At 24.6% G+C, this 19,128-nt stretch overlaps 5 protein-coding genes across 10 annotated transcripts; 2 read left to right on the top strand and 3 right to left on the bottom strand.

Annotated features, from left to right (window-relative positions):
• The first annotated feature begins 3,113 nt into the window (after positions 1 to 3,113).
• On the top strand, positions 3,114 to 5,722 carry LOC122717700 (phosphoglycerate kinase). The gene is made up of 5 exons (XM_043942006.1): positions 3,114 to 3,409; positions 3,656 to 4,004; positions 4,079 to 4,417; positions 4,515 to 4,734; positions 4,817 to 5,722. The coding sequence occupies exons 1-5, from the start codon at positions 3,129 to 3,131 to the stop codon at positions 5,092 to 5,094; spliced, it is 1,467 nt and encodes a 488-aa protein (XP_043797941.1). The 5' UTR covers positions 3,114 to 3,128; the 3' UTR covers positions 5,095 to 5,722.
• A 209-nt stretch (positions 5,723 to 5,931) lies between these two features.
• Positions 5,932 to 7,774, bottom strand: LOC122717690 (peroxisomal biogenesis factor 19). Of its 2 annotated transcripts, none has more exons than XM_043941978.1 (5): positions 7,627 to 7,774; positions 7,021 to 7,203; positions 6,778 to 6,941; positions 6,471 to 6,701; positions 5,932 to 6,371 (listed from the first exon to the last, which is right to left on the bottom strand). In XM_043941978.1, exons 1-5 carry the CDS (start codon positions 7,685 to 7,687, stop codon positions 6,144 to 6,146), a joined length of 867 nt encoding a protein of 288 aa, XP_043797913.1. In that variant the 5' UTR covers positions 7,688 to 7,774; the 3' UTR covers positions 5,932 to 6,143. The 2 variants fall into 2 exon arrangements, with proteins under 2 accessions (XP_043797913.1, XP_043797914.1); XM_043941979.1 differs by having other exon boundaries at positions 7,021 to 7,098; positions 7,627 to 7,757.
• Positions 7,775 to 8,434: 660 nt separating this feature from the next.
• LOC122717691 (hsp70-binding protein 1) lies at positions 8,435 to 10,239 on the bottom strand. The gene is made up of 5 exons (XM_043941980.1): positions 10,023 to 10,239; positions 9,694 to 9,934; positions 9,184 to 9,586; positions 8,816 to 9,053; positions 8,435 to 8,729 (listed from the first exon to the last, which is right to left on the bottom strand). The coding sequence occupies exons 1-5, from the start codon at positions 10,064 to 10,066 to the stop codon at positions 8,519 to 8,521; spliced, it is 1,137 nt and encodes a 378-aa protein (XP_043797915.1). The 5' UTR covers positions 10,067 to 10,239; the 3' UTR covers positions 8,435 to 8,518.
• Positions 10,240 to 10,531: 292 nt separating this feature from the next.
• LOC122717697 (DNA-directed RNA polymerase II subunit RPB9) lies at positions 10,532 to 11,418 on the bottom strand. The gene is made up of 3 exons (XM_043941997.1): positions 11,142 to 11,418; positions 10,995 to 11,068; positions 10,532 to 10,829 (listed from the first exon to the last, which is right to left on the bottom strand). Exons 1-3 carry the CDS (start codon positions 11,268 to 11,270, stop codon positions 10,640 to 10,642), a joined length of 393 nt encoding a protein of 130 aa, XP_043797932.1. The 5' UTR covers positions 11,271 to 11,418; the 3' UTR covers positions 10,532 to 10,639.
• Positions 11,419 to 12,453: 1,035 nt separating this feature from the next.
• LOC122717648 (broad-complex core protein isoforms 1/2/3/4/5-like) lies at positions 12,454 to 18,006 on the top strand. 5 transcript variants are annotated; one of them, XM_043941899.1, is made up of 5 exons: positions 12,454 to 12,573; positions 12,686 to 13,042; positions 13,852 to 14,252; positions 14,372 to 14,834; positions 15,158 to 18,006. In XM_043941899.1, exons 3-5 carry the CDS (start codon positions 13,878 to 13,880, stop codon positions 15,433 to 15,435), a joined length of 1,116 nt encoding a protein of 371 aa, XP_043797834.1. In that variant the 5' UTR covers positions 12,454 to 12,573; positions 12,686 to 13,042; positions 13,852 to 13,877; the 3' UTR covers positions 15,436 to 18,006. The 5 variants fall into 5 exon arrangements, with proteins under 5 accessions (XP_043797834.1, XP_043797831.1, XP_043797836.1 ...); XM_043941896.1 differs by lacking the exon at positions 12,686 to 13,042 and having other exon boundaries at positions 12,465 to 12,573; positions 13,868 to 14,252; XM_043941901.1 differs by lacking the exon at positions 12,686 to 13,042 and having other exon boundaries at positions 12,467 to 12,573.
• Positions 18,007 to 19,128: the final 1,122 nt, after the last annotated feature.

Raw genomic sequence — 19,128 nt, 5'->3', positions numbered from 1 at the left:
ATATATATATTTTATCATTACTAAATCTTTTATTTTTTATCGCATACATATCATCTATCATTCAATCTATCATTCATTTTTGATATTCAATTTCATATTCACAATCATTTTTATTTTTTATATTATAAATGATTTAATTTTGATATTCGACTTTTTATAAATCATATAATTTCGGTATTTGGTATTCGATAAATCGATCATTAATAATACCGTTGAATATAATAATGATAATAAATATAAATATTACTTTCATGAATATTTTATTCGAATTTCGATAAATTAGAAATTATACACATTATATTATTAAAAACAAAGATTATTGGCAATATATAATTACAATAATATAATACAAATATTTTCGAAATAAATGTATAATATAAATATATGACAATAATATCTATTACTTTCTTCTGTCTTTTAACGAATGAATAATTATAGTCGACATTTTTTTTTAAAAAAATATATACGGCTATTTCGCATATTTCGCCTTCATATTTAGAAACGTTGTGTTATTTCGGTACAGCATTGGTTAAAGCATGCTCGCTCAGAATTCGTGTGATTCTTATATTCAACGAATGTTACCATTTTTCTAGACAATTAATTCGAAATTCATTGTTTTTCGTTTAGAGGAAGTTTTATTGATTTCGTTGAAATATGATTCATTATGAAATTCTATAACAAGTAACATATATGCATATCAATAAAAAATTAATTTCTATTTCTTCTTCGTTTAATTATGCTATATTATCTTTGAAATTAGATAAATAAACTGGCAAGAACTGCATTAAATTGAGAATAGCAACAGTCATACAGAATATCGAAATATCAGACGTTGATTAAATTCTACTTATGGAATATAAAATATATATTTATCTATATATCCATCCAATATATATAAAGATGTATGCTATATAAATATTTATATAAAAATAATAAAATATATATATATATAAATTTTTATCAATATATAATCAATGATCCAATTATTGAATCAATCAATGATTTTTTGTTATTTATATTTTTAATTTTTTAAATATTTTATATTAATGTGAATTTTATTTTTTCATTTTATATATCATTTTTTTATAATTATTAATAATTTATATTATATGTTTAACACTATATAAATACATATAGAAAAGTATTTGGACATAATATAATAATAATAAAATAATAGTTTATGTGTATAATATATTATATAGAATAATTTTTTTGCCAACAGAAATCTGTTTGAAGGAATGAAATTAATTTCTAAAGATTTAAATATTTTTTCAATTTTTGATACAATTTCATTTTTTGAAATAAGCACTATGAATATTTTTTAATTTAAAATTTTATTCTGTTTTATAAAATTATATTTAAAAAACATAAAAAAAAATACTGAGATGTTGAATATTAATTTTATCTTTTTAAAATAAATATTTGATCAAAAAAAATTGTTTCATATAAGTTATTATATTTTACATATTTATAAAATTTTATTAAAAATAAAAAAATTTATTTGAAAAAAAAATTATTTAAAAAATAAAAATTTTTTTTATTTTTAATTTTTAATGAAAGAGATTTTAATAAAAGAAATATCGACAAAAAATTGTTCAATATATAAGTTATTATGCTCCACATGCACACAAACTTTCATGTAAATAACAATTTTCAAATTAAATGAATTTCTCTGTTAATTTAATATTCATAGCCAATTTCAATATATTTAAACATTTTTAATATTGTAAAATTTAATAAATAAATAAAATATATGAATACATCACTCTCTTCATTTTGTGTATATATTTATATATTGTGTATATATTTATATATTATATATAAAGTGAGAATCCGTTAACTGGAGATTCTTAAGTAATTTTAATATTTTTTTTTGCAAAAACTTTCATTACAGTTTTAATAAGTTATTAACAAAAAAATAATAGCTAATCATAGACGCATAGCCTAGTTGAACCGCGACGATAATTTTGATTGTGTCAACCGAACAAGTCCAAGCAATAAAATATCAAAGGAAATTTATTGAATGTAACAAATATTTTTTTATTGATAAAAAATTTATCAAATTATATCATCAACAATAAGTAAATTATATAATATTTAACATATTTTTTTCGATATATATTATTTGGATTTGTTTATCGATCAATAGAATATAGCCAACACTATGTCGCGGCTAGATTACACGTTCTGTAATTGGCTCATGTTTTTTGTTAATAATTAGTTAACAAAGACGAAATTTTGTAACGAAAACAATATTACTCAAAATTATTAAAAATCTCCAATTAACGGATGTTCTCACATTTTTGTGACACCCTGTATATCTATTATATACTATTTTTTTAAAAATTCATTGAATTTTATTCCAATTATATTTTATGACAAATAAAAATAATAAAAAAATATTGTCGAATTTTAAAAGTTATAATTTTAAAAGTCGATATGATATTTATCTATCTATAATTCTATTTAATCTAATTTAATAATTAATAATTCTATCTATCTAATTTATATTTTTTTAATCTTAAGATAACTAACTAATTGATCAAGGATTATTTATAATTCATGCTACATATTCTTAAAAATATTTCTTTATTAAAATTTATAAAAATTTTATGTTAATAGAAATTAATTAAAATACAATATTTAAAAAAAAATTTTTAAATAATCAATTATTCTCTATTAACTCTGAATCAGTTTGAGAATTCAAAAAAATTATTTATAAAATAATAATTTTCAAATTATTATCAAATTAAAAAATTTTTAAATATTTTATAAAAGATTTTATAAAAATTATAAAATATCTTAAATTACAATAAGTTTATATGTAATTATCCAAATTTGAATTTTTATATAATTTGATGTATTTTGTTTTTTATATATTTTTTTTTATTCAAATGAATATTTTTATATTTATTTTTTTACAATTTTGATAATTTTTAAAATTTCAATAATATTAATTTCTAAAATTTTTCAGTTTTCAGAATATCGTTATGAAATATATATATTATAAACAACAAATGAATAACAAATTAAACGCTAATAGTTCAAACTTTTCTCGTTATATGATGAAACTAGCATCATACAATTCATACAATCATTACGTATAAAATAAGTTCATAGCCATTTCAATGCGTATAGTTCAAAAGTTTTTAAGAGGTCGCTGTATACTTCGACCTTGCTTTGACTTTGTTGAAACGAAGTGTATCGATAGAAAATATTCCAAAGTGATCGAAAGTTTTACTAATAGAAACGTTGAACAAACTACATTAACGTTGAGGAACATTAATAATACGTTTCTTGTCTTAAGTACTATTATACCAAATTTAACGTATTCAACATCAAAAGGCATGGCACTGAATAAACTCAGCATTGATAAAGTTGACCTTACAAATAAACGAGTGCTTATACGGTAAATACTTTTTTGCATTTATAATTCAGCTAGAATATCATTATTGTATGAAATATATATTCTCATGTTTCGTATGTTTTAATTTCATATATAATGTGATATATATTAATATAAAATAATTGATATTCCGTAATCATAGGTTAAAAAAAAATAACTTAATGTCTTTTACTTATTATTCATAATCAAATTGTAAGTTTAATAATAATTCAAGCATATAATTAATCATTAAGTTTAATGCTATTATAGGGTAGATTTCAATGTACCTTTAAAAGATGGTAAAATCACCAATAATCAAAGAATTGTTGCTGCTTTGGATACAATCAAATATGCTCTTTCAAAAAAAGCTAAGTCTGTTATTTTAATGTCACATTTGGGACGTCCAGATGGTAAAAAAGATATGAAGTATACTATAAAACCTGTAGCTGATGAATTAAAATCTCTTCTTGGAAAGGAAGTTCTATTCTTAAATGATTGTGTTGGATCAGAGGTTGAAAATGCATGTGCTAATCCAGAACCAGGAACCATTATCTTACTTGAAAATTTGAGGTTTCATATAGAAGAAGAAGGTAAAGGAGTGGGAGAAGATGGAAAGAAAGTAAGTAAATTATATATGATGATATCATTATCTATATAATAAATTTGATAAAGCAATTTATTTTATTTTATTAGATAAAAGCAGATAAAACAAAAGTAGACGAATTTAGGAAATCATTGAGAAAATTAGGAGATGTTTATGTTAATGATGCCTTTGGTACAGCTCATCGTGCTCACAGTTCTATGCTTGGTGAAGGATATGAAATAAGAGCTAGTGGTTTTCTTTTAAAGAAAGAATTAGAATATTTTGCCAAAGCATTGGAGAATCCTGAGAGACCATTTTTAGCAATATTAGGAGGTGCTAAAGTTGCAGATAAAATACAGTTGATTGATAATTTACTAGATAAAGTTAATGAAATGATAATAGGTGGTGGAATGGCTTATACCTTTTTAAAAATATCGAAAAATATGAAGGCAAGTGCATATAAATATATAAAACTATTATTTCATTTAGGGTAAGTAATTTAAATTACTTTTATCAAATTACTTAAATTATTTATTTTTAATCTAGATTGGTAATTCATTATTTGATGAGGAAGGAGCAAAAATCATTAATAATTTATTGTCAAAAGCTGAGAAAAATAAAGTCCAAATACATTTACCAGTTGATTTTGTTACGGCAGATAAATTTGCAGAAAATGCAACTGTTGGTGCAGCAGATATAGAAAGTGGTATACCTGATGGTTGGATGGGACTTGATGTTGGACCAAAATCAAGAGAATTATTTAGTCGTAAGTTTTAATTTATCTTATACCAATTTATAGTATATCAACATTGCAAAAATATTTATCAATTTTATTGAATTCAATTCAGAACCTATTAAAAGAGCAAAAACAATTGTATGGAATGGTCCAGCTGGTGTTTTTGAATTTGAAAATTTTAATAAAGGCACTAAAAGTCTAATGGATAATATTGTTGAAGCGACATCAAAAGGTGCTATTTCTATAATTGGTGGTGGTGATACAGCTACTTGCGTTGCTAAATGGAAAACAGAAGATAAAGTAAGCCATGTTAGTACTGGTGGTGGTGCAAGTTTGGAATTACTTGAAGGAAAAGTTTTACCAGGAGTTGCTGCTTTATCTTCGTTGTAATTTCTAGTTTATTCGATATCATCTACATCTATAGATTTTGGTTAGATGTCAAAAATGTTAATTTCATTTAATTATTAAATTAGCAATAATATAATAATAATAAAACAAAAATGTTTATTGTTAATCTTGATAATATATATTATATTGATGTAATTTATATTTAAAAATATCTTCATCTCATATTTATATATGAGATACATCGATATTCGTAAATAAAACAAAAATTTAAAATATATTTATGATTATAAAAAAAAAGACTATACTAAGTACAGTATTTACTATTAACCATTTCATATGTTATTTTCTCATGTAATTATTTTTTCTTTTTTTCTTTCTTGAATAATGTATATTTAATGTTTCATTTAAAATTATAATTGTTATTATTAAAAAATTCGATTGCGGAAAAAAACACACGAATAATTGTACAAAATACATATTGCACTTAAATCGAATTAGAAGAAAGAACATATTTAAATAAGATAACAATAAAATATTCAAACAATATTTAAAATAGAAGTAAAATTTTACAATTACTATAAATAATTGTACATGTAAATTAAAGCGCTAGTAATATGACCAAATTTTACTTTTCTCCAATGCAATAATAATTTAAATTATTTCTAGTATACAAAAATGTATCTAATTTTATGATAATACATATATAGTTCGTTTAGAGATAATATAATTACAAATATAGTATTAATTGATAATATATATTAATATTTTTATATCACTAGCATTCAATAATTGTTGTATTTTTTATATCTTTCAATGAACTATACATATATACCTAAACATATAAAATTTATAAATGAGGAACATTTTATATAATCATGATCGCTTGAACATACTATTATTAAGAATAATAAATCATATTAAATATTTTCCCATATATCATTTGTATATATATATATATATACACATACATATATATATACATATAAATACCCATGGAGTGTATATCTTAATTTGTTATCTCAATTTTTTTTTAAATAATAATGTCTTCTATTATAGAGCCATAAAAATTGCGAATAATTATTAAAATTAATTTACATTAAACAACAGTTTTGTGATGATTCCATGCTACGTAATAATGCTGGAATCACAGAATCACCTTCAGTATCAATTTGAAAAGGTGTTGTCTGTTCACCTATCAATTCTTCAGGTAACTGACCACAAGCTTGTACTTCTTGCATAAGTGATATTATTGTTTCAAAATGTTTCCTTTTTATTTCTTCCGTATCATCATCTTTTTCTTTATCAAGTTCAATACATACCTAAAATGAAAGATTAATTTTATCCGCTTTTAAAGTAATAGTATAATATTTATGGAAATGATATATTTTTATAGCTATTTTGATTATATATATAATAACCTGTTGCATTAATTTAAGTTGTTTTGTAAACCGTTGTAGATCATTGGATGATACTGTTGTCTTTTTTTCTTCTAACCATTCAGAATATTTTTCTATCAATTCTTTCAATGATGGATATAAAATTTCTTTAGATAATAAATGCTGTAACATTCCTTGCATAAATGGTAAAATAGCACCAGGACCATCTTCTAAAGATACTTGTCCAAATATATCTGATAAATCAGCTTCACTCTACAATATTTTTATGAATGAATTTAAAGATTCAAAGGATTAAAAAAAAAATCATATAATTTCTGAAAATAATTACTTGTAAATTTTCGGATGTTGCAGATAAATCATTTAATGCTCGTGTAATGGCAGATTTGAAATCTGTACTCACAGTATCTTTATCAAAACTATCTTCATCATTTATTACACTAGCAACTGTTTGTGCCATTTTTTGGAAAGAAGCTCCTAATTCATTATCTGATCCTAATGAAAAAACTTTTAATTATATCATTCTTACATAATTATATCATTTTTATATCTTTTTTTAAATTATAAAATTTACCATTTTGAATAAAATTTTGTAGATTTTCCTCAAATTGTTCTGCTGCTTGTTTAATAAAATCTGTAGTCCAAGCATCCTCTGAAATATCAGATATATTCTTATCTGGCATAGATTCAAGAATATTTACTTTACATATATCTTCTTTTTCTGATTTTTGTTCTTTATTGAAATCTTTTAAAGCACCTAATAAATAACAATAATTTTTATTAAACTTAAATTTAAAATAAAATATTTATTATCTTAAATGTTTTCTTTTTTCTCTTTAAATTTAGAAATATTATAAATTATATAATAAAAAATTAATTAGTATTTTTATAAAAAAATACTAGTACAGAAAAAAATAGTATATTTATACAGTCTTTATAAAAATTTACTAACACTTTACTATTTTTTTCATCCTCCTCCTTTGTTTCATTTTATTTTGACTATATCACATTTTTCATATTTTTATATAAAATTTTTAAATAAAATTAAATATAAATATCTATTTAAGAAACATATCAAAGAAAAACAAAGATGAAATCGTTAAACATTTACATACTATAAGGTTAGGATTTTTAGTTATATTCATTTAATGACAAATTATATAATATTATATTTACTCACTGTCTAATAAATCGTTTAATTCTTGATCTTCTGTTTGCTGTATAGATTTTTCATTAGCCATAGCTATCCTTTCTTAATTTTGACGTTTAATAAATTTTAAACTTTTATATGAAAATTCATCCAACAAAACGTTATAGCTTCATCATCATTTACATCATTCATATATAAATCATATACAATTTGACCGGGTAAAATTGAAAATTTTAAATTAAGCATTAAGAAATAAAGATAGAGGGATATTTTAACTGTTATTCATCTAATATATAATGTGAAATTTCTATCATCACATCTAATTATATTAATACGAAGAAAACATTTTAATCGAAAATATTTAAATAAATATTTATATAAAATGTAAATATCGGTTAACTCATAAATAACAATTTTTTTATGATTTTATTATATAAACATAAAAATTGATATATAAAAATATCGATTTAGATTTGCCTATTTATTTAAGCAATTAGATGAAATGAAAAGAGAATAAAATAACTCTATCTCTATCACGTCAACTCTGCCTTGCTTCATCTAACTTATTGCTTATTTATCAAACTTAAATTAAAATAAGTTAATAAAAAAGTTTTTATCGATATTTTTGTATATTATTTTTTATGTTTGTTTTGGACATTAAAATCGATATGCAAAAGATATTTTACATCCTATATGACAATTTTGTTTTCAAAATATAATTTATACTTTTTTCTCAAAAGTTTTTTTATAAAAATAATATATAGGAAAATATATAAAATATTGATTCCTACATTTATAGAAATGATTAATAAATCAAACATGTGTAATGTAATATAAATAAAATACATTTTTTTTATTTATTAATGATATTTGATGATATACAAATTTAATACACATAAAAGGGATCCAATATTATTATAAATTATCTTTCTTGATTTGTATCCTGATCAGAGAAAACTTTATTCAATAATCGATAACATACATCTATCTGATCAGGATTTTCCTCTTGTTTTAAATCTTTTATGTAACGTTCTATAGTAGATTGTAAGCAAAGTTCAGGTCGTCGACATTCTTTTAAAGCAGGGAAAAAATTATCATTGGTCAAACCATCAAGAATATTTAGCAATTGATCTCTGAAATATATTAAATTTGATTCAATATATACTTTCAACATATTCAATTTCAATTATATTAGAAAAATAAATTTATAAAATAATACCTAATTTCTGGAAGTAGATCACCAATGGCCAGCAAACCTGTTGCTTGTTCAATTAGACCCATATTCACTAATGTTAACTTTAAATCATTTACATTTTCCTTACTACATAAAGAAGATAAGAGAAATGCAGATTTAATTTGTAATTTTTTTATTGAACTCTGCATAGCTCTTAAGAGAATTGAATATCCATCATTTATATCCATGTATTTTAAAGACATTGGATGTTCTCGAACTATGCCTATATTTAATATATATAATTAATATTAAATTAATATAAATAAATATATAATTAATATATATTTATATATATTATTATATTCTTATTATATATATTATATATATTATTATTATAAAAATTTTTTACTTACATGATACTGCATACAAAGCTTTAATTCTAACAGTTTCTGCAGGATCTGTATCTATCATATTCAATAATATAGGAAACAAGCCAGTTTCTAAAAATCTTTCTTGACAAAAGGGGTTATTTTGAGCTAATTCAGCAATTACATCTGCTGCTCTCCATCTAATACTGCTATGTGGAGAGTTTAAGCATGGACCAAATATCGAAAAACCACCTATTTTATAAAAATCATTGGCAATGTCTATATTATCTACAAAATCTGCAATTTTTTCTAAAGCAGATTCATGTTGTGATGTATCATCATCTGGACGAAGATCAATTACATTTGACAAAACTTTAATGGATTTTTGTAATTCCTCAATTATATTACATGATAATGAGGAAAGAGTTTGTTTCAAAAATTCTTGTCTCTATAAGCAAGATTTTTAATATATCTTTAATGAATTTCTTATAGAAATTATATAGATAATTAAAATAAGTATAGTAAAGTTAAAGTAAATATATTTATGCTACCTACTTCTTCATCCATAGATTGAAATGGAGTATCGCTGGTTACATTCTGAGAATTTGTTGCTTCCATAGCAAATCTGAGCAATCCTTGTAAATTTGTTGGTTGTCTGGGTTGGTTTGGTAATGGTTCAAGTACTTGTGGTTCGGTGTTATTCATACTTGATGGTCCTTCAATAGATAATGGTCTTGCTCTGCTGTTTACGCGTGGTTGTCCTTCTGTTTTTTCTCGATTGTTCGAAGATTGAGAACTAAAATAATTTTCAAAATTAGATAACCTGTACTAGCTTTCAAATATTAATAAAAAACAAATATGAAAATAATAGAAATAATTTTTACTTCTCCATTTTTTCTATAACTTTAGTCGTATGAGCTGCACCCATTAATTAATCTGTCTCACATAAATGTTATATCAATAAAATAAGAAAGAGAGCATTATAGAAATTTGATTGATGTTGCTACTATTTTCCGTTATTACTTTCGTAAATTCTAGAAACAAGAAAAATGTTCGAAGCTTTCCTATTAAAAAACAATCTCGAGACTAAAGAAAAATTGGTTAGAGGCACAAATAACTTTGTTATACGCGTGCGCATAAGTACATATAAATTTCAAAAAAACTTAATTTTTGATAGATTAATCATCTCAGAAAAATCAGTTAGTTAATTTATTACGATCTTATAATTTATGATATGTATAAATTAATATATATTATAATATATATAAATAAATTATTATTAAGGAAATTTATATATAAATTTAATTTTTTTATATATAATTTTATTGCAATATATATTTATTATATGCGAAATAAATTATTATATTACAAATTATATATTATAATACAAAAATGTATTTTATTAAAATTTTTTTCTGTATAATAATTTATAGTAATATACATCCTTAGTTTTTATATTTTAAATATATAAATTTAATATGTACAGAGAATTTCTGAAATTTCATTCTGTCCATCTATGACAACAATGCTGATTAGTACACACATAATATAACCTCATCTCTTCTTCTGCTCGTCTAGTTTGTGCTTGAAAAAATACTGCTTCTCTATGGTTACACTTTGGACAAGGATGATCTTCTGTTCTTGGTAAAGTAGGATCTGATATAACATCTGCGACAATGTGTGTCAATTCACTAGAATTATAAAAAAAATTATAATAAAATACAATAACACATTTTTGTTGTAAAAATTATAAGTTTATTTTTAAAAATAAAGAAAAAAATTCGTTTCTGATGAAAATTTAAAAATTATATATATGAATATATTTACAAGTTATGTATATTATCACTTTTACTTACTCTATTTCGTGCATAATTTTATTCACGTAAATACAATTGCTATCAGCGAGTTGTTTAAAATCACAATTTCTACACTACGAAGTTAAGAATAAAAAATTTTAAATAATTTGATTCAAAGATAAAATTTATTTTGCATAAAATACTTACTGCATACATTAAAACTTTATTTTCTTTATCTTCTTTTGGATATAACATATTATTACATTCTTGACAAAATCTAATACCAACAAAACCTGGTCCATCATCATGTGTATCATAACCAGTTATTTTGGACATATTTCGTGCGCTTTTGTTTCTATTTTATAATAAAATTCATGTAAATAAAGAAAACAATGGAATTACTGTTTACCAAATATCCAACGAAGTAAAAAGTTAGTTAAACTTCAATCATAGTATACTAAGATTTAAGATTTTCATACAATAAATAAATGTGTCAATGAATGTATCAATCAATTTTAATGGTAATATTGTATTTACGTTATTAAAATTCATATAAATATAGAATTAAATAAAAATAAAATTCATATGAATGAAGAATCATTATTATAAATTTATGTTAATGAAAAATCACTAAATAAAAATAAAATAATTAATAAATAAAATAATACATATTTTTTAAAATATTTTTTTAAACCAATAAAAATTCACATGCAATTAATTAAATGATAATTTATTTTCATTGGATATGATATAATCAATAATTTTAATTTTAAATGTTTTATATACATGAAAATAATTTGATAAAAAATTACTATTATTATGATCTATATGATAAAAAAGGAAAAAAATGAAAAATTTAAAAATACAGATACATTTAATCAAAAATTATATTGGATTATAAAATTTTTTATAAAATAAATTACTAATCATTTTCTAAATATGTTTTAATATTTTAGTATTATATCGCATACTTGAATCAATGAAAACGTTAATAACCTTAATTTCTCTAAAGTTTATGGAGCGTTTTCATATAATGGCGCGAATGTACATGTATAGAAATCCGATAGGAGAAATAGTGACAATTCTAATTAATAGATACGAGAAAATTATATATTTTGTTAAATCTTAATGTTGAAAAAAATAAAAAATTAAAAAAAAAAAAATTTTTATAAAGTCATCATTTTCAATCGTTTAAACCAATCAATATGTATAATTATTATTTTCAGTGAAAAAAAAGATTAAGATTTTAAATAAAATAAAAAATAATATTGATATAAAGTATAATAAAAATATTTTATAAAAATTAATTTTTTAATAAAGAATAATTTTAAAAATTATAGAATTTTTTTAATAAAAACTGTGAAATTTATATAACATAGCTATATAAATAGATAACTATGCATAAATATATATAGACTGGTTGTAGACAAAGGTTCGGGGAGTTTAACGTTCGTAAGAGTTTTCAGGAAAGGCAAGAGGTGCGCTAGTGTTCCACTAAGCTACCCCCAACCTTACTACCCCCACCCTTTCGTTCGAGCTCCCCTAGCTAGTGCAAATCTCGGCGGATGAATGTTTTCTTAAGGGATTCTTCCCGAAAGCGACGCGAAAATCTGAGAGGAGTCGACCAAGCTGAAAATTCGTGAGTGAAATCATTTACTGTAAAATTTATACTATATTTCGTTGTTTGGATTCTCAAAGTTCATAGGATTTGATTTCGGAAATTAAAAAGAAAGACCAAACTTGTGTTCAAGGCGTTCCTGGGGGGTGATGGCACTCACGCCGACAGCGTCTCCCACAAAGATTTCACCATTTTTCTATTGACAAAAAAATCTTATACATCTCCACGTACATTCGATATTTTTTGGTTAACCTGTCGGCTAGTACGCTTTGAGCACGTGATTACGATAAACGCCGCATAACTAAAGTTTGTATTTGAACATTTTTTCCGAGGAATTCATTTATGTGCTTCCAACGACAGATTTGTTTTGTTGCACATTCGTTCTCGGCTAGTGCCATGGATTTTCTTTAAAGGCTTCTCGATGTTGATTTTCTCCTTTATAATTGCACTAAGCTACAATAAAATTACCAATTTGAATATTGGATCGCAGGTATATCTTTTATATTTTTCAATTATATATTACGCATTTATACATAATTATTTATAATAGTAGATAAATTTGTATAGTTGATACTAAAATTTCTTTAGTAATACAGCCATATTGTATATTATTCTAAACAAATTTTGTTAAATAAATATAATTTTTGTATTTATTTTTTATCTTTATATATTTTATATTTATATAAACATATTTTCATTACCTTATATGGAATCTATATTAATATTTATTTTAAAGTGTTTTATTATAATATTATTCTTTGATAAAAAAAATATAATTTGTTTATTAATTTATTCATATATATATATATATATATATGTATTTTTTATCTATAATTTTTGAGTTCAATAAATTTTCATTAATGAAAAAGATTTTATTTGAAATATATAAAATATTTTGAAGTTAATACATTGATTTGATAAAAAATTGAAATATTTGATTATAAAGAAATAAATAAAATTACAATAATAATTAAATGTATATATATGTATACGATATGATATATATTTATATTATATTTATATATTTATACAAGTAAAAATTAAAATATCAAAAGTCTGAAATAAAATATAATAAATGGATTTTATTGTTTACAATATTATTTGGAATATTTATTTCATAACAATTTAAATCATAGCTTGTATGTATAATAGTTATTTAATATCTAAAATACGTTAAACAATTTTGATATTTTACAATATTTAATAATTATAATATTTTTATGAAATTTTTTTAAAATATAAAAATGTAAAATATGTAAAATATGTAAAATATAAAGAAAAATATATTGATATTGACAGGAAATTTATTCTAAAGCTGCAGAATAATGGAAAGCGGAAGCAACCTGCCTACGCCGGGTAATTATCCTGGTGGGGATCGTCAACAGTTTTGCGTTTCATGGAACTCTCATCAATCAAATATGCACAGTGCATTTCCAAAACTTTTAAGTTCTGAACAATTTGTTGATGTCACTTTAGCCTGTGATGGAGGCTCAATAAAGTGTCACAAAGTGGTATTATCCGCTTGTAGTGATTATTTGGAACGTTTATTATTAGAAATACCTTGCACTCATCCTATTATATTTTTGAGAGATATGAGAATGTGGGAACTTCAAGCATTAGTGGAGTTTATGTATCGTGGTGAAGTATATGTGGAACAACAGCAACTTGGTAAATTAATGCAAGCTGCTGAAGTTTTGCAGGTAAATGAATAAAAATATTTTTTAAATAAAAATTTATTTATATAGTAAATACTTATATGGAATTCTAGAAAAGATACATATAGATTGTATTGATTCTTACTTAATAATTATATCACCAGGTTCGTGGTTTATTTACTCAAGGATCAAGTGATAATTCTTCGAGTGAAAGTGGTTCACAACAATGCGATTCTAATGCTACTGTTGCACCTACGATCACACAACAGGATGGATCTGACTATAAATCTGAGGAAACTCCATCTGAGGATGGAACTTCAAATACTAATTTTCTAGAGAATACATCGATTGCTGCATCTAGTACAGCAAATGCTCCATCACACAGTACTACACCGGTTCCACAGAATTCTAATTCATCAAATTTTATGAATATGGAGCACAGTGAGGCATTACAACATTTGGAAAAAGCACTTAGCGTTTGCGAAGCAACTTTAACTGAGACTCAGGGCATGGTTAGAATGGAACCAGACGAGCAATTTACCCAACAGCAAGATGTCAAGCCATACTCCATTAGTATGGTACCGAGCAGCAATTGTAATCCTAGTAGCCCGTTTCCTGCAATTGAAGGTAAGGAGGAAAAGATAGAACAAAAAAAGGATAAATAATAATAATAAAAAATTTAATAAATAAGCATTGAAATTGAATAAATAAATCAAAGAACTTTCTTTTATCAAAATCATGCATATTTTTTATAAAATTTTGTATGTTCTGTTATTTATAATATTACAAATTTCAACACAATAAATAGCACTAAATTTTAAAAATATTTAATATTGACTATTGACTATTGACTAATCATTGGCTGAAAATTTATTAGATTGCAATTAAATAATCTGACAGGATGAACAAGATATTTTTTTTTATTATATTTGCTCTTATATAATTTTCAGGTTATCAAAGACGACAAAGACGTTCAGAAGAGGAATTGAAGCAAGCTTCGGATATGGTAGCACGTGGTATGACGTTTCAAGTTGCTTCAGAAAAGTACAAAATTCCGATAAGTACGATTCGATTCTATATGGTTAGGAAAGGTATATTACAAAGGCGAAAACGCGGTCGTGGTTCGAGTAATCTTGGCATGAATAGTCAACCGGGAAGTCCTGCAAGTCCGCCATATCATATGATGAACTATCGTTTGCCAGAAAGCCTAAATTCCAGCCTACCGTAGTGTAGTACGAAAAGTAGCGAGTTTTTAGATTTGAGTTGAATCGAACAAATTTTTTATTGCCACGTCGGAGCTGTTCCAGGCTGTCATTCTTCCCATCTTTATTGACTCACACTGAGTTATTCGTTTCTCGTTTAAACATTTACGACACGCGATTACGCATGCTTAGTGCAAGTGCGTTTTCGTCAAACTGCTCGTTGTTCTATACACATTTATTGCATTTACAGAAGATAGTAATTTAATAGAAAATAATTGACAAGATGTACGTATCGTACACGATAGGCACTTTAGTCTTGAACAGCTCGGCTCCGTGTACATAAGCATCATATGAGTTTTCGAACGCAGCATCGAAATGAAAAGGATATGTTTCAAAACTAATAAAAGATGAAAAAATGATTCGTTTACATGAGAATCATTGTAGATGTAATCATTGATTAAAAATAATCTATATTTGGTTGTAGTGATAGTTTTTTCATCTCTTATTTTCTACAAATTTTATGATGTAAAAATAAAAAAAAATACATCTCGATACAGCGTTCGAAAATCGTCTGTACGGTTCAGTTTTGGGCCGTGTTCCGTTCTTCTACTTAGTGACACATACACCTTACGTATATGGATAACGTAAGAGGTATTTTTTTGAGTCCTATACACTGATTGCTATAACAGATTTACAAAATACGGTTCATGGAAAAGTTTGAACGTGTCACTCGAATCATATTTTTACGATCAATGGAAAATCTTTTGATAATACGTATCTATAGGGTAGGTTCTTTTTTATTACGTCCTATTTATACATATACACATACATATATATGTAGATGTGTATATATGCGTGCGCGCATGTAATTTTTTGCCTGTTGTCTATTTAGTGAATGTCCATGTTTGTGTCTGTGCCTGTATGGGTTTATGCGCGCGTGTATGTACATATGTAAATGCATAAATATATATATATGTGTATATACTTGAATAAAATGTACATGTACTCTATTAAGTTGCTTTTTTTGAATAGTAGTGATTTATCTAGATATCGAGATATTAAGCATTAAATTTCGGTTTTTAAAACCAACAAAATATAGTAAGTCGTTTACGAATATTATATTACTTTTATTTAACATAAAAATCAAGACAGAAACGGTGGAATCGAAGCTCGCGATTTTAAAAGACGTACGATATATTATACGTATCACATGATCGTATGCTTCGTCCATGAACGAATTAGTCACTATGTTCAAGACTGGTAACACGTGGCTGATCCTCAACCACGTCGAATCTTATACCGCAAATCTGGATCTACTACACAAATATTTTTGTAGACACTTTGCGCGTGGAAGGTGTCTTCTTTCTGCCTTTGTATATGCGTGTGTTTATATATTTATATATGCATATATATACACATACATGTACACACATAATACGTATATACATACGCATATAAATTACGAGAATGAAAATTGTATCGAAACTTATACATGAACATATATATGTATAAGCTCAATATATGAACATGTATAGTTCGATAACTACACATTCAATGGCTCGATGAACCGGTACCCGTTGAAAAACTTTACAATTTAGCTTTCGTCACAAGAAAAAAGGACGTTACGGGAAACGAATGATCATGATGTACGTAGCGTAATGCTTTTTACATGCTAGTGTACAAATGATATTTATAATCTATCGTCAAAATCCAGCAGTTTTCATACAAGTGATCGAATATATTGTATGATCCTTTTATGAATACTGGATCTGCCTTTTCGAAAGATTAAAATGATTAGTACATACATTTAAAATTGTGTATACACATGATCGGCGCGCATGCACGTATATCTTACATATAATATACGTATGTGCATGCGCGCGCGCATGCACTCTTACATACACATTCACTCACACATATACACAAAATGTAATCGTACAGTGTATTGCCTTTGTTAAATAGCATTCGGATAAAGCCATATTTTTCCATGCAATGCAATAATCCAGCAAAGTAAATTACCGTAAAACGTGAAAACAGCCTAAATAGAAGAGTGCCAGATATGGGAGAAAAAAAAAAGTTAAAAAGTGAAGATAATGATATTGACGATGATCATGATAATGATGATAATGACGATGACAATGAAGATAAAAAAGAAGATGTGATGATGATGAAAGAAATCTAGAAAAAAAGAAGAAAGGAAAAGAAAAAGAAGTGAAATAGAAAAGTATTCAAAGTGAAACGCTGTACAGACAATTTCCTACCATTCAGAACGTATCTGCCTTTTATTCTGGCCTCGTGATAAATCCTGACTTTATTTATACTTGACAATATGCGGAATACCGTGTAAAAAAAAAAAAAAAACAACTAAAAATTAGGTTAGGAAACTTTGTGAACATTTGGTTACTCGCGGTACGTAGGAAGCCCTAACATGTAATCACATTCGCGTGAATTCGAGGTGGAAACGGATTGAAAAATCTACTTTTTATATTAAGGGACCCCTACCTCTGCCTCTCTTTCCCTCTCTACAATATATTATGTTCTTTCCGATTTTGATTTTTTTATTATAGATAGTTGGAATTCTAAATTGCAGGAAGAGAGAGAGAGAGAGGGAGAGAGAGAGAGAAAGAGAGAGAAAATAATGGTTAGAGGATGGGAGGAAGGGAGAGAAACGCATATTTAATTTTATATTCGTTTATCCATTTTCATTCAAATAGATCTAATTTCGTTTTCTCTTCTTTCCCTATTTATCTCTTTATCTCTTTTTTTTATGTTTTATATATATATATATATATATATATATATATATGTATATCTATATATATTTATATTTTAATATATATATATATATATATATATATATATTTTTTCGATGAGATTTGATTTAATCTGATCTTTATCGAAAAAGAAAAGTAAAAAAAGATATAAATTGCATCGTATACAGAGCGTTATATGATTAAAATCGGATGTTAAAATAAAAAATAAATAATGGGGTAGTTTTTTATCGAAATGCATAGTATCGTTGCTCGAGATTTCGTATCGCGCGAATCATCGTTCAAAGAGTTCCAGTTGACAAAGGTTTTATACAGATCTATTAAAAACCAGTATTTCAAACCAATGAAGAATAATTAGTTTTCTAATAATAACGATACAATTTACGTAAATTTAGTACAGTGCTTAAGTCAGTAATGCTCAGCGTATCTAACAAATATTTTTAGTGGAAAGCCATGTCATACTCACATGTATTATAATGCCCTTAAACTATATAAACTAAACAACAATCAAAGAAGCGTGAACGATACTTGACTATTATTATTATTATTATTATAATTATTATAATTGATTATTATTATGATTATGATTGATTATGATTATTATTATTATTGTAGCTGTTTCCCTAGGAATATGTAGATCGTAGCCATTTCGAGGCAATTTACGTAATTAGATTATCGCTTCGAAATACACTTTTATATGGCGGTATTATTATTTGTAGATAGAATTTGCGATTATACTTATTACAATGATCAATCGATTGCTACATTAAGGTTTGTTTTTACAGTTACCGAGATCAATGTCCTACGAATAGTGGGAATACGATCGATCGGTCTTCTCGTTGATCTTATTATGTAGCTATCATTTTGCCTTTTTTTAAAAATATTTTTTTGTTTAATTCGTACGTGTGTATTATACATATATTTATATGTATGCATATATATATACAC

Source organism: Apis laboriosa, unplaced genomic scaffold, assembly GCF_014066325.1.
Source record: "Apis laboriosa isolate Shangri-la unplaced genomic scaffold, ASM1406632v1 scaffold56_cov145, whole genome shotgun sequence".
Lineage (NCBI taxonomy): Eukaryota > Metazoa > Arthropoda > Insecta > Hymenoptera > Apidae > Apis > Apis laboriosa.
This window is presented reverse-complemented; position numbering and strand designations above follow the sequence as displayed.